The sequence below is a fragment of the Peromyscus maniculatus genome, chromosome 10 (genome assembly GCF_049852395.1).
Source record: "Peromyscus maniculatus bairdii isolate BWxNUB_F1_BW_parent chromosome 10, HU_Pman_BW_mat_3.1, whole genome shotgun sequence".
Lineage (NCBI taxonomy): Eukaryota > Metazoa > Chordata > Mammalia > Rodentia > Cricetidae > Peromyscus > Peromyscus maniculatus.
The window spans coordinates 44513100-44528181 of record NC_134861.1 but is presented as its reverse complement, the minus strand read 5'-3'; the positions used below and the strand labels follow the sequence as shown (position 1 = coordinate 44528181).

General features: G+C 42.1%; 1 protein-coding gene across 2 annotated transcripts in view; it reads right to left on the bottom strand.

The window, feature by feature from the left end:
• The window catches only part of Slit2 (slit guidance ligand 2), a 338894-nt gene extending 324185 nt beyond the window's left edge, over window positions 1–14709 (bottom strand). For both annotated transcript variants that reach the window (XM_006976103.4, XM_006976104.4), the window contains exons 1-3: window positions 12646–14709; window positions 9921–9992; window positions 8728–8799 (exon numbers count right to left, since the gene is read on the bottom strand). In XM_006976103.4, coding sequence (XP_006976165.1) covers window positions 8728–8799; window positions 9921–9992; window positions 12646–12824 — 323 coding nt within the window. In that variant the 5' untranslated portion in view covers window positions 12825–14709. The remainder of the gene's footprint in view (window positions 1–8727; window positions 8800–9920; window positions 9993–12645) is intronic.
• Between the last annotated feature and the right edge of the window lie 373 nt (window positions 14710–15082).

Genomic DNA, 15082 nt, shown 5'->3' with positions numbered 1-15082 from the left:
ATAACGCAATGTTGAAAGTTTCCTTGAGAAAACCAGTTTTATGTAGTCCATTTCTTAAACACCTTTAAGCTAATCAAATGAAAACAAGACACTTAACATTTAAAAAGACATTATCCATGGGAGACTGGTAGGATGGCTCAGTGGGTGAGGTGCTTGCCAGCCAAAATTATAAGCCTGACAACCTGAGTTTCATTGCTGGAACAGGTATGAAAGCAGTAAGAGGAGCTAAAGAGATGGCTTAGTGGTTATGAGTACTGGTCTTCCAAATGACCTGGATTCAATTCTCAAAACCCAATGGCAGTTCACAACTGTCTGTAACTTCAGTTCTAGGAGTTCCAATGCCCTCAGATAGATGTACATGCAGGCAAAACACCATTGTATATAAATAAAAATAAATAAATCATTTTTAAAAAAGAAAAATGTGGAAGGAGAGAAACTACCCCACACAGTTGTTCTGTGGCTTCCACAAGCACACTTTAGCATACAGACCTCCTTGAGAAGGCTGGCACACACACACACACACACACACACACACACACACACACACACACACTCACATACATGCACACACACACTAATTATATTTTTTTCTGAATTTAGTTATTTCTTCATGAAAGTGAATGTGTCTAAAATCATGATGTATTTTGTTTTGAACATGAGGCAAGGTAATATCACAAAAATGGCAGGCATGCTAAAGGAAGAAGAAAAAAATTGAAAATTTGCTTTTCTTCCTCCATCATGGACATGGATATGTATATATAATAAGGTTAATGGAAGGAAGACTTTTCAATAAAAGGACACCAGATTCCTTCAAATTCAATGAAATATTTAAATGTAAAAGTTCTTGTAGATGCCAGAAATTAAATCCCTAAACAGCATATTTTTTTAAATCTATAATTGCTTTAAAGACTAGTAAGATACAAAACAATCACAAAAAAAGTACTGGAGAAAAGGCAGTCCTGTTTTCTAAAGAAAACATCACGGTGACTTAAAAAGGGGAGTGTCATGATGTGAACTCTAATGTAAATGAGATGGCATTTAAAGTGATGGTCCCAGGACAGGACAACAGTGAAAGGCTATTGCATAGGATTATTGATGGGAGACCACACAAGGTACTCTGTAAAAAGCCTTAGTTGTGCCCAAGGACAGCATACAGTCACATCAGTTCTGTGTCATCACCCTGGGATACTGTCTGCCCACAGGATCCGAGGACCATTTGAGGATTCTCTGGATGATGATTCATGTTTTCAGAAAGATGTGTGTGGTGTGTTTCTCTGCGATAGCTTTTCTAAGACCAGAGATAATTAAAGTTCCTAGATCTATGCCACCTGCTGTTTCTGAGTGTGACTTTCAGATGAATAAATGATCTCAGAGCTATCAGAACACTGCAGGCCTCTGAAATGCTGATTAACAACTACCTGGATCATGAGTGAGATGCTTTTTCCTAAATTATTATCTTCCATCTGCCCCAGTGATTTATCCTTTGATGGATACTAGAGTACCTTACTTTTCTCAACTTTCATATCAGCTCAATTAATATTTTAACTCAAGATAACCTTCCATATAATTCAAAATGCAAACATAAAACAGTTTTAACAAACTCCATGAAAAAAATTGTGTTTCATATCCACAAATCAATGCAAATATACTTCAGTATACATCCTGGTCTGAAATTTAGTAAATGTTACCTTAAAATGTATCACTGCTCTCCTACTCTTCATACATAAATAATCAGTGCTAAGGCTAAATATTCTCTCTTTTGACTCTTCAGGTGAAATTTCTACTTGCCCATTTAAAGCATTGTTTTTTGACATTTGTAAAGGAAATGCTTTTATCTTACATAAAATGAAAGTTTTAATTTTCATCAGTTTTATCATCTAGCTTGTTTGAAATAGCTGAAGGTTGGGGTTTTGTTGTTGTTGTTGTTGTTGTTGTTGTTGTTGTTGTTGTTGTTGTTGGTTTGGTTTGGTTTGAGCAAATCTCAATGATGACTTCATCCTCTGTGCCCCATGTTAGAGAAGCCAATACTTTTTCATAAAAAATGATGTTTCTTGCTAATATCTTTCAGTTAATGTTACTCTACATGTTAAGAGAGTATATAAAATACTCTTAAAAAACATAAGGAAAAGTATGCACTTTCTTCATGTCTTCTGATCCCAAGAAGAAACTTAAAGTGAAAGTAACAAATATAGATGAATAAATATAATATATTCATATTTTAAGATACAAAATACCCTTAAATTCAACTTTTGAAAAAGAAGTTGTGTTAAAATCTGTAACTGCAGTTTTTTTAAGCACAGTGTACCAACTATGTGTTCCTAGAAACTGTGTACCTTATCTCACTAATCCCAGAATTAGTAATTAGGTATTACTATCCCTATTTGAAAGGTGAGCAAACTGATGATGATATTAAAGATGATGCAAAGTAATCAAGGTTGCACATGGGTATTAAAATTCAGGGTTTTCTGAAGTCTCTCTTTTGAATGTTTCCAAATTTAGGATGGAGGAGAGTTCATACATGGCTAGACAACACCAGCATCAATACAATGGATGAGTGCTTTGCACTGGTGATCTAGCAGATGATATGACAAGGCACCACAAAGAAAGAATGGCTAGATAGTCCACACAAACACCATTATCATCACAGTCTAAAATAATGTGGCATAACTTCTGCACTAGAGCAGTCTTCCCAAATCCCAGGGTAGAGGGATGCTATAAAGAGGAAAGGCAACAGATTGTGTAGAAGGCATTTTAAAATGATACTCAGCACCCATAACTTGAAGTCAGCTTTTTTGTCCCCAAGATTCCATTATTACTAATGTGCCCTGCTGTCCAGCAGATGTAACTTGTTTTGAAAATAGGACAATACATGTAAAGTCCATAAAGAAAAAAAAAAAAGCTCCCCTTCTATGCAAGCTTGTGAAATGCACTCTGGAAGGCATAATTCAAGCGGAAAGGTATCCAAAAGCAATGAAAGACAGAACTAAATGGAAAATATTTGACATTCACTGCTTCCACAAATACACTGAAACAGTGCAAACTAAACTCCTCATTTCAGGGGAAGCATAAAGGAAACAGCATCCAGCAAACAATGTCACAAAGGATGAGCCCAAAACAGATGTGGGAAAAATAAACACCCTTTGCTGCCTTGGAATTTATAAAGTAGTCCACAGTGGCAAAGTGTCTTCTCAGCACCCTTTGACTTCAGTGCCCATAAAAACACATTGCAGAGATTGTTCCTCTAAACTTGTAACAGCACCCTCTCATGAAAGCTTTCTAAGACCACAGTCAGTAGCACAATTTAAAATAGTCTATATATCGCTTAGACGTGCATCGGAATTGAGGCATTTCACAACTATCAGTCATTTAGCACATTTTTACTTTATGGGATGTGCATCCTCCAGCTCTGATGTATTTCTTTAAGAAAAAAAAACAATGTCTACGAAGTTAGCAACAGGGATTTTAAACTAAGGTGTAAGATACCAGAGAAGAGTCCCTTGAGATGAACTTGGATTCCTTGCCACGGAGATTAGCTAAGTGAGATTCTCTTTACAATAAGAAGTATGTATGTGTTTAGTTGCATATAAGCTTTCAGGATTAGAGGGGAGAGGGGTCCCCTCTACAGCCCGGACAAACGAGGATAAACAGTGCTCTCCTTCAGACCTGTTCTACAACATTTTCTCCACTTGAACTCATGTGTTACAACCTACAACACAACTGCTGTGTGTTCCACAGCTTTTAGCCTCACAGTGTGACTTGTTTATGTCAAAAAGAAAAAAATCAGTACTGTATTACAGCAAAACATATCTTTTAAGTATTTGTTCATGAAATACAGTGTTTGCTCAAATAGAGCCTTTATCCTAAAGGGATCTAAATTTCTATGTTAAAAGTTGATGAGTTTGATGATTATGAATTTGGTGGAAACTTCAAAATATTTAAGTTATCAGATTTATTTCCCAGAATTCCTCCATGGCTACATCACAATATCACAGAATTATATTTTTTAAGCAAACTATCCAGTGGTAAAACCACTAGAAATAAAAATGTTACTTTAAATATGAAGAGAATAAAAGCGGGAGTATTTGAATGAAGTATTTGTCTGAAAAACAGACAGTTGCAGTATTGATGGAAGAGATGGGTATTAATAACTATCCCTATTTTGAAGAAAAGGAAACAGAAGATTTTAAAGAGGAAGTTGTGTTATAAAGATCAGACAAGAGAATTGAAATTCAGGGTCTGTGGAAGTCTCTTGTCCAATGTTTCTGAGTTTAGAATGGAGTTGAGTTCATATGTGGCTAGAGAAACAAACAACAACACAAGTGATGAGAATTTTTCACTGTTGATCCACCAGAATATATTAAAATGGTGCCAAAATCCCCGAACAGCTAGATAATTCATTCAGACCCACACCCTATGTTTTTCTGTCTCTCTCTGTCCTACCCCTATCAGCAGAGTCTAAAACAGCATCACATAGCCCACACTCTGAAACTGTCTACCCATCCACAGTGCCTTCCTACTTCTGTAATTACTATATGATGAGTATTTGGTACTTAGGATGTCCATACAAAGCCACAATTTCCTGTTCCTAGCTGCTGCTGCCCCATGAACATAAGCTAGACAAATATGCACTTCATTTTGCCAGTTTCAGTGTATCACAGTTTCCAATAATATTCCACTTATTAATTTAAGTAATTAATTACTTAATTACTTAATTAATTTATTAATTAAGCTGCTTTCCCCATAGCAAAAAGAAGTGATATGAAAGGAAGGAAGAAACAGGGGGAAGAGAAAAGTTTTGAGATAAATAAATTAAGAAAATTTTCAAAATGAGAGGAGTTGATTTTAACAATAAATGCTGAAGTCCCCCACAAACAGCCATAAAAAGCCAAAGAGCAGAACTCAATGCGTACAGCATGACCGTAGCTGTGAATAGATAGCCAGTGAGCAGCACAGGTCTCAGCAACATGTGGAATTTCTGTGTTGGAAAAGGAAAGAAAAAGAGGGAGGGAGGGAGGGAGGGAGGGAGGGAGGGAGGGAGGGAGGGAGGGAGGGAGGGAGGAGAGAGAAAGAGACAGAGAAAGAAAGAAAGAAAGAAAGAAAGAAAGAAAGAAAGAAAGAAAGAGAAAGAAAGAAAGAAAGAAAGAAAGAAAGAAAGAAAGAAAGAAAGAAAGAAAGAAAGAAAAAAGAAAGAAAAAAAGAAAGAAAGAAGAAAGAAAAAGAAAGAAAGAAAGAAAGAAAGAAAGAAAGAAAGAAAGAAAGAAAGAGAGAGAGAGAGAGAAAGAAAGAAAGAAAGAAAGAGAAAGAAAGAAAGAAAGAAAACTAACACATTATATACCTTGAATCAACAACTTTTAAAATAAGTGTTCTGTGAAGTATAAGAAAATGCATACTTCAAGTATCCTAACTTCCTGCTGTAACTTACTTGTATGTACTTTGAAGTTTGCTTAATTGATTTTGATTGGATCAGCTGGTAACATGACTTCATTATATTCCTCTATAACTTTCTTATCAAACAATAGGAAGCTGCTGTATTGCAGTGTGCATGATGAGTATTCTCCATGACCCCCACCCCAGATAAATAATACTATTGACAAAACAAAGCATTCCAGACACTCACCCTGGCATGGCACATGTCAGGCCTGGGAGTATGGCAGCAACTGTCCCAACATGTGCTCATGGGGGGCAAGTTCCATTAAAACCTATTCCATTTACAGTGATCCATAACCACATGCTGATGACATCTTCATCATCAGATGCTGCTTTCCCCATAGCAAAAGGAAGTGACATGAAAGGAAGGAAGAAACAGGGGGAAGAGAAAAGTTTTGAGAAGAAGGTAAGAAAGTAAAGGTAGAAGAAGGAGGGAGCAAGGGGGAAGGAAGGGCATCTTAACATTTTGACTGACACCTTTTTTTAACAACATCTATTTAATTAAGTGAAGAATATCTTTATATTGCACTGATAGTGCTTTGATTTACAAGTATGCCTTTCTAATCTTATAGCATGAAATTTAAGTTAAAATGACCTTATTTATTTTTTTTTACAAATTTAAAACCAAATGCAAAAAAGATGTATATGGTATTTACTATTTTCAGATCTGTCTTCTCCTCATCCATCATTATGCAAAATACCTATCTCTGAAGTTTTAACAAAATACCTTCACACTGGCAAATGCTATTATTGTTATCATTATAAAATGAAAACAACTCGGAACCGTAACTTGTAAGTGAATAAAGATGATGTTTTTTATTCTGTTTTGTTTTACATACAACGAAAGAACACTGAGGTCATGCTTTACTTCATGAATGGCTGTTACAACATAAACTATTTCTAATGCATCCTTTCACAATTTGGAGTTCATTTTGCCATTCTGCATCCAATTTATTAACAAACATGTAGATTATACAATCCAGTGTTTAACATTAATCCATTGATTATTTTCTGTTTCTTACATTGTCCCTTGAAATTTTGTGAGAAAACAATTTGTGTGACAATAATAATGACTCTATATAAAATAAGAATAAATGCTATAAGCCATAATAATTGGAATAGGAAACTCACAAACTAAGGTGGGATTTTTGTATTTTTATTTCTTAAAAAATAAACTGAAGGAAATTTAAAATAGTCTTTTCCCAATAATTTTGAATGCCTTCCTTAGCAAAACTTCCTTGGCATTTAATATATTTAAAAATAAATATTTGAAAAGTGTATCCACAATGTTCCTAAGAAATGGCTTAGAATTCCAGAGTCCCAAGGAGATGAATTGGCTGTCAGATAACAAAGCGCTTCCATCTGATGGACTTGGCAGTTGTAAACAAATGGAATTTTCTCAGCTTTTCCTCACAAATATGAAATATTTGCTCTCAGCCAACAGCTGGGGTGATTTAAAGAAGTCTTGCATATATATTAGTTTTCATTCAAAATTACAAGCCCTCCTCCCACCCTGCAACATCTGACTTAGTCTTTGTAGAACAGAAAATTGTTCTGAGATGAAGTGACGTTCTCAGGGGAAGTAAAAGTCAAAAAATAGTATCCACTTACAACTCTAATCAAATTTCAGATTATATGGCATCTGTAGGATTTTTTAGGAAGAGCTAATTTATTTCAGATGAGAGTTCACATGAAATTCTGAGGTGGCTTTAAAAAATAAGAAAAAGTGTGCATTGCTGGTATGTTCCTAAATATTTAAAATTACAATACAAATGAACATGAGCTGCAAAAAACATCAGAGAATCCTATGATTTAAATGAATTTTAGAACCATAATATGACTAGAAGACATTCTTCATAAAACTGCTGGTGTTCCAATGAACATTTATATAGCTATTCATCTAAATTTTATCAATACATTGAAAACATATGTGGTTTAAAATATCTTTGAGAGTTACTCACTAGGTATATCAGCTATGGACAAACATCTAGGAAGTAGCTGAAGAGTAAGTGCTTTCAGAGTACTTTTATATATTCAACATAGGTTACGAACATAAGAACTTGCGTGTGGATTCCATTAAATATTTATCTTGATTTCACTTCCTCAGAAAATATCTCAGTGTACCTAAATCAATTTATATATTATTGCACAGTTACAGTGTAATGGACAGATTTTTTTATAGTAAAATAATGTAGACATGATGATGCTTTGCTTGAGGCAATAAAAACATAGGCTGAATATCCATGAATGTATCACAAAATTACAGGCCAATTTTCCACTTCTAAACAATGACAGAATTAACCTTTGCTCTTGGGCCCAGTGAATCTGAACACACGCTATGCCAAGAATTAAGATATTTAGATAGAAGTATAAATTTTATTTTTGCCACAGTGACTATTAAGGCAGGCATGAAAACTTATTAAAATAATTATTAGTGCTTTTACTACAGATTTTGCCTGCCCTAAAAATGAAAACATATTGAATTTGAATAATCAAGACACATGAAATCTGTAAATCATATTTTATATTACAGAGTCTATAATTTCTCTGACTTCAGATATAAATTTTGTCTATTATACATGCATATAATGTGAATAATATGTATTCTGTAAACACAATAACAGTTAAGCAACACTTATATCTATAAAATTTTTGCATCTAAATATTTTTTAAAGTGCGAAATCTACACTTAAACTTCATGGAAAAAAATGCCAGTGATGAATGATCACCCATCCCTATCTTAATAATCTGCAGCTTATCTTTCCCAGCTGTATCATTTTAGAAGCTACTAGAAAACAATTAAATAGAATTAGGAGTAGCAGTTATTATCAATGTTCACTGTAAGTATTAAATATCAAAAAATGTAAATCATCCATAAAAACCCTTTTTAAATGTCCTAAAGCATCAACAACAGTGCACACAGTAACAACATAGATGTTTACAAGATTCTTAGCCAAGCCTCTCTTTCTATAAAGTACCATGAATGCAAATAAAATTTCCAACCATTCTTTCTGCACAAACCACAGATAACAGATATGAACACATGTACCTATTTTAGTGCCAAAACAATGATTATGAAGGAAATAAGTATCTGAGGAAAGCCGTGAACTTTTTTGCTTTAATACAAATTCATGTTCTTTACCCTGGGATTTTCGCTTTGACGTTGGAAAACTCTTATTTGTGCCCTCTCTTCTTAAACGTTAAAAGCTAAGCCATGAAACTGAAGACATAATCCTTGAAACTCAAGTGCTTTTAAACATACAGACATGCTGTCATAGGTTTGGAACTGAAAAGACTTACAATCTCTCCAGCTCCTTAAGGTCCTGGAATGCTCCCCTCTCGATGGTGCTGATCTTGTTCTCCATGAGCTGACTGCAATGCAAAATAGAACAGGCTTCTTAATGTTGCCCTCTGAGGAGGCTGCGACCCAGCAGCCAAAAACCGACAGACTCTCTCGCACTTTTCCATTATATTTTGCTCTGTATTGAGTCACTAGCAAATGTGAGAGAACCCAGAGAGGGGAAGCAGCTTCCATACCACAGGCGTTTATTTTTAAAAATTACTAAAGAAGTTTCTCACACAAGTTACTAATGAAAAGTAAAATCTACACCTTAAACTCCAAAGTAAGTCAATAATGGAAACTATCCTTTGAGAGCTTTTTTTCTTCTATTGATTTCACCGGTGTCCCTAACTAAGGAATTTATTAGCTCAGCACATGCATGGTTTAATTCTGACTTGTGGATGCACATCACCAATTGGCACATGTCATAAGGACCAAAATAAGCCCTTAAAAGGTAGCGTGGTATGCATAGTAGTCAAAAATATATGGCCACTGGGTGTAAATATTTACAAACCTGTGGGGTAGTACAAATTTACATAATATTAACTCAACTAAGGGTTAACTCACAGCTAATTTGAACCACTAATTAGTGCATTAATCATATCAAGACAATTAATATCAGTTACAGAACTGCAAAGTAAGGAATACAACCCCAAATGAGAACAATATACTTGATACTAAAACACCCCACAAAACCTGCTGAAAAGATGGTTGCATGATTTTAGTGTTCAAGTTTTTCTCTACTTTTTCTTAGCAAAAGAGAAATCTGGATACTTTTACTTCAGTAAGAAGAGAAAGCAGTCTACTGAAACCCTCTAAGTCCTCAAAGTATCAGATTTCTTCCATCATGTACTTGTATTGCGAAAACAGTGATTCTACATTTCTGTGTATAATGCCCTTAGAGTAGAGATCTGAGGTCCTTTCTACTCTGTTACCCCCATCATACATCCACTCTCAAAGGCACAAGTTTCACTAAAAGTTATACAATGGAAAACAAAAAGAAATGCAAGATGACCTTAAGTAGTTGTTTTATTTTATTTTTTAATGCTCCTGTCTTCAGGAAAGTTTTAAAATCTCCGAACATTTAGTGATTATAACTAAGTAAGCATCTTAAAAACAAAACTCTCAGGACTCTGAGGAAGAAGACACTTACAGAACTCTGAGGTGCCTGAGACCAGCAAAATCTGTCTTCGTGATCCTTGTGATGTTATTTCCGTTCAGATCCCTAAGAGACAACCAAAAAAATTTGAAGTTCCTTTTGATTTGCATCATATTTGGTCAAACAAAGTAAAACTTAAAGCATGTTGGCGATTTATGGGGAAAAAAAACCTTAATTCAATTAGTGTGGCTTAAAAAGTAAGCAGGAGAGCAAAGGGAAGAAGCCTTTGAAATAATAGTTTATAAATGTCTCATGTTTACGGAATTTTTGCTGACATATGACAAGAAAATGAAGTGATGATGTCATCACTAGCCCTGGCTTTTGTTGTGTGTTTGTGGCCTGTGTGTGTGAGTGCCTTCTATTTGGGTTTCCCGAGAATGTGGGTATTTATTTACTGAGGCATTCTGCAGTTTGGCTTTTATTTTTAGCACAGACCCCAAGAATTTTCTTTCAGGAAGATTAATGAAAGAAGAAAAAAATGTCTCATACTATTCTGAGGGAGATCTTTAAAATTAGAACACTTTGAGGTAGCATTGTCGCCAAAATTCCTGAGGCAAAGAAAAGTGTGTGTCAGGGAGAGTGCGGCACCTCAAAGACCTCCACCTCCCCACCATTCTCAGTCCCTGGGGAAGCTGAACTCTTTATTGCGTCCCCAGTCCCCCCACTGTGACTGTGGTTTAAACCACAAGTGGGAACAATAACGGAAGTAGGATTTGGCCTTGACGCACGGTTTGATCCATTTCAGCACCACTTTTTCTTCAGTCACAACCTTCTTTTCTGGTCAACAACTAAATTTGCATAGTCTCATTCATTCACAATAAAACTAGCCTTTGGGAGGTGTCACTGTGTCCCTTTCTGGAAGTTCTCTTACTTTGGACTTTCAAACTTCCTACTAAAATCTGTATTTAAAGTGTTTACTTGGCTAACGATAGAATTTTATAAACAAGCACTGAGTGTGTGGTTTCCTGAAAACTCCACAAATCTCTCCTAAGGATTTTTTTTTTTCTCAACCACTAGGTACTCCACTGCCATTTCTGGAAACCCAGTGCTTTGACAAGTTAGTGTTTACACTGTTCTGAAGGGCGTGGAATGACAGAACTAAATTAGCCTTTCTCATCTTCCCTAGCCCCCTCCCCCTTCTCCCCAACCAACCGCTTGGAACTGTCTCTAAAGTTGTGGGAGTCCTTCGAGGGCTATTTGTTATCTCCTCTGGCGATCCCGACCCCAACAGCACACAAACGTGCAGGATCACATCCTGATGAGACACCCGCGCGGGGGAAAGGCTCAACTAGCTGGGCACCAAGGGATTAGAGAAATAATCAAGGGGGAGCCCCATTGGAGCTGGGGTTTGGCAAACCTTTCGGGAAAGAAGAAAGTCCTAGACTTAGGCCCTCAAATTGGGGGTGGGAGGATCAAGAGGAGGGTAACTGTTGGCCCTGGTGACTTTGAGCACAGAAGTCCTGTCCTAGGGTCTCCCCTTAGGGCAGCTTAATGCAGCCTTAGCAAAGAACCGGAGTCTCTGCGCAATCACCACTACACACCGGCCCAAGACACACCAGCCCAGGCCACCGGCGCCTGCCTGACCCATGCGCAACCGGGAGAGCCTGGCGCATCCCGGGCTCGTGGCAGAGGGCTCCGCTTCACAAAGAGAGTGGCTTCTGCGCTTCGCTTCCCTAACTCGGGAAGTGTCCCACCAGGAGCGCGTGGGCAGTCATCCCCGGATCTGCGTTTATTTCTTCATTAAAGACTGGCGCAGACAGGGAGGCGGGGATGTCTGCGGGCGGCAGAGCGCGAAGAGGGGTAGGCAGAGCAGCTGCCACCACGTGAAGGAGCTCTCAGACTGCCAGCAAGGTGCCCGAGGGCACACAGCCGCAGCGGGGAGGGCTGGAGGGAGCAGCCCAGGGCCACGGGGTCACCAAAGCAGTTGGACCCGGCCCAGTGGGTTCCAGACAGAGGAGCAATGCTAACTTTACTTAAGCCCTGGGACGTGGTCCTCCCTCAAGTCTCCCAAGTGGATTCCCTTAAGGACGTTACTGTTGCCGCCTCCTCCCGGAAAATGAGAGGGGCTTTACAGAGTCGTGGCAGGGAGATGATGCGTGTTGCTACTGAGCCTACTCTTGTCCTGGGACACTCATCCTTCACAGACTATGAAAAGATCCCCAGGACACCCCAAGACTCCACGCCCCCCCCCCGTATTTAGAAGGGTACACAAAGCCTGGGAGAGAAAGCTCCTCTCTTTCGAGCAGCCTGCCACCTCCCTTTGCCCCAGTCTGAAGCAACAAGGTCCTCAGATAACCCATGTTTGCAACACTGCAAGGTGACTCGTTTTGCAGAGTCTTGGAAACACAGTCACACCTCCCTTGCCCCGGGCATCCTTGAATTCTAGTCCCAGGCGCCTCGCTCTCCAGCCAGAAAGAACTGGCCCACAGTCCACAGGCAGTTGCAAGTGGCAAGGGGAAGGGCGGGGGGTGGGGTGGGGAGGACACGTAGCTGCCAGCGATCCGCCCTTCCTTGGCAAAGGCTCCTCCCAGTTAAGTGCCCGCCAATCTTTCACCTTTCAGAGGGCCCACCCCCGGGATGTGCTTGCTGGAGAACCTCTGAGAGCTGCCCCAGGAACCGGTTTCTATTGCACGTGGACTTTCCAGGCTGGACGCTCGGGGATATGCTACCTCGATGGGGAGTGAAGGAGAATCGGGGAGGGCGAAGCGCCCGTACTCACAGTCTCTCGGTGTTGCGGGGGATATTCCTGGGCACGCTGCGCAGTGCCAGCCCATGACAGTCCACCGTGCTGCCTGAACAGGAGCACTGAGCCGGGCACGCCTGCGGCGCTACCTTGTTCAAAATCGACAACACTAACCCCAGCGACAGGGACAGTGTTTGCCAGCCAATGCTGCTCATCTTCCCCAGCGGGCTCTTTGCTTCGAGGGACTTCTCTTTAGCTCTCTGTTGTGTGAGAACTGGGCAGTGTCCAAGGCCCGGTGCCTGACGCTGGGCACACACAGTAATATGGAACAGTAATATAAGGCAGTAGAGCTGGCAGAAGCACACGCCTTTCCCCTGCTTTCCACGCTTTTCGAGCAGAGCAGAAGATCCGTGGGCAACTTCAGATCCTGAATATCAGTAGGCCCAGATCAGACTGCGAGGAGACCCCAAGCAGCTGTGAGGACGGAGCGCGTCTTCAACTTGGCGGTAAAAAAAAAAAAAAAAAAGCTCCTACTCGAAATGACCGCAAAGATGCAGGGGCTGGTTGCTTGAGGACAAGCGAGGGCTTCTGACCCCACGGACCCTCTAGCAAATCCGATTCCAGTTGGAAGAGTACAAGGCTGAGGAGGGGGCTTCAATAGTAATGGTGGCCCTGATCAAATTGGGCTCCCGGAAGCTAAAAGGCGAAAGGGCCTGGCAGGTCCAAAGCAGAGCCCTCGGAGATACTGGGCATGGCGCGCGCGCGGGGGCGCACCGGCTGTTCACGCAGCTCTGGGGGCGCCGGGCGGCGCTGCGGGGCGCAGGGCTCAGCTCACAGGGCCTCTTCACTCCTGCGGCACAGCAGCAGCCCCAACCCGTCTTCGCCGCCTCCCGACAGCCAAGGATGTCTTGCACACACACATGCACTTCACTGGAGGATATCTAGGCAATCCCGCCTCCCTCCTGGCGTCCTTGGCGACGCTCTGCACCAGGGCCTGCCCCTGAGGTCACACAGAGAGACAAAAGGGCAATCGGACCGCTGCAGCCCTGCAGAAATATCCACTAGTCCGCACCTCTGCAGAAAAAAAAAAAATCCAGGAAGCCAAGTTTAGTAGGAGAGCGAGAGCTCCTAGGAAGATTGAGTGGGAACTGGCTGGAGCAAGACTCGTCGACAGGCAAGCCAGGAGAAGCAAAGCAAAGGCTAGGTGTCCGCGCTCCCAGTTCTGCTAGTATGCCCTGGTGGGTATACTAGGTGATAGGCGGGAGAATGGGATCTGCTACCCAGGTAGATCACAGGCGACAGCCGACTGGCGATCGGGTGTCCGCGCTCTTGTCAGCACCTCTGGTCTCCGGGATACGCCGCAGCTCCACCGCACACACCTGACGGCACAGGTAGAAGAAACAGCAGCGTTGTCCTGAGGTGCGCAGCCTCTCAGCCACCCGCCAGGCAGCCCCTGCAAGTGGGTCCTCAACCTCAAAGTGCAGGAAGTTTCCCCAGGCGTTGGATCCGGTCTCCCACTGTCACGGGAGGAGTCCAAGCGCGGACGCTGAGATGCTGCTTTGGCCCCGGACGCTGCACCTGACTCGGCGACCGCAGTCCAGGCAGCGCTTAGCTTCTAGCCCCTTCCCCTCTCTAGGAAGCTTTCGGCGCCTGCGGCTCCCGGGAGGAAGGTGGGGGGGAGAGAGAAGGCGGAGACAGAGAGCAGGGACTGGCGCTCCGGAGCCCCAGGCAAGTGTCTAAACAATAGGACGGACGCGGCTGCCTAAGTCTCGCCGGGCTGCTGGAAGGTGGGTTGTTGTTGTAACTGGAGTTGTCCGCTTTGGCTGCTGGGCGCTGAGCGCAGCCGAACAAAAAGACCCCAGCCCGGGCCTCTGGAGTCGCCTGTGGGCCCCCGGGACGTTCCCCTTCCTCCTCAGTACTCCCGCAGCCCCAGGAAAGCTCGGCAGCTCTGGCCTGCGCCCCGAAGCCTGGGCGCTCCCATCCCTCGCCGCCGCCGCCGCCTCCTCCTCCTTTTTTTAACCACCGTCTGCGGCAGCCACAGCCGCCGCCTCCTCCAACCTCCGCCGTCCAGGCGCTCCGCAAATAAATAAACCCAAGTCCGAAGTTAACGCGGTGGCCGGCCTTTATATAGCAGCGGGAAGCACCCACCCTTGGCTCCGCCCCCGCGAGCCCCGCCCCGCCCCCTGGACGCGCGCGGAAAGCCCGCACCTCGCCCGCCGGGGAGAGAGAGGTGAGGCCCAGGCTGCTAGCGCCGGGAGAAGGCGGCGACGGCGCGCGTTCCCGGGCGTCCCCTGATCGAGCCCAGACTCCCTGGCTGGGGCAAAGTTTGCCACTAGAAGGAGGCTCCGGGGTTCCCGCCCCGCAACTCCTTGGCCCCAGAGGTGACCCGAGCCCCCCGAGACCGAGGTTCCCAGGAAGAGAATGGCGAGAGGGGCCGCTTTGAAGGCAGCTCGTAAATAAATGGAGCCGGCAG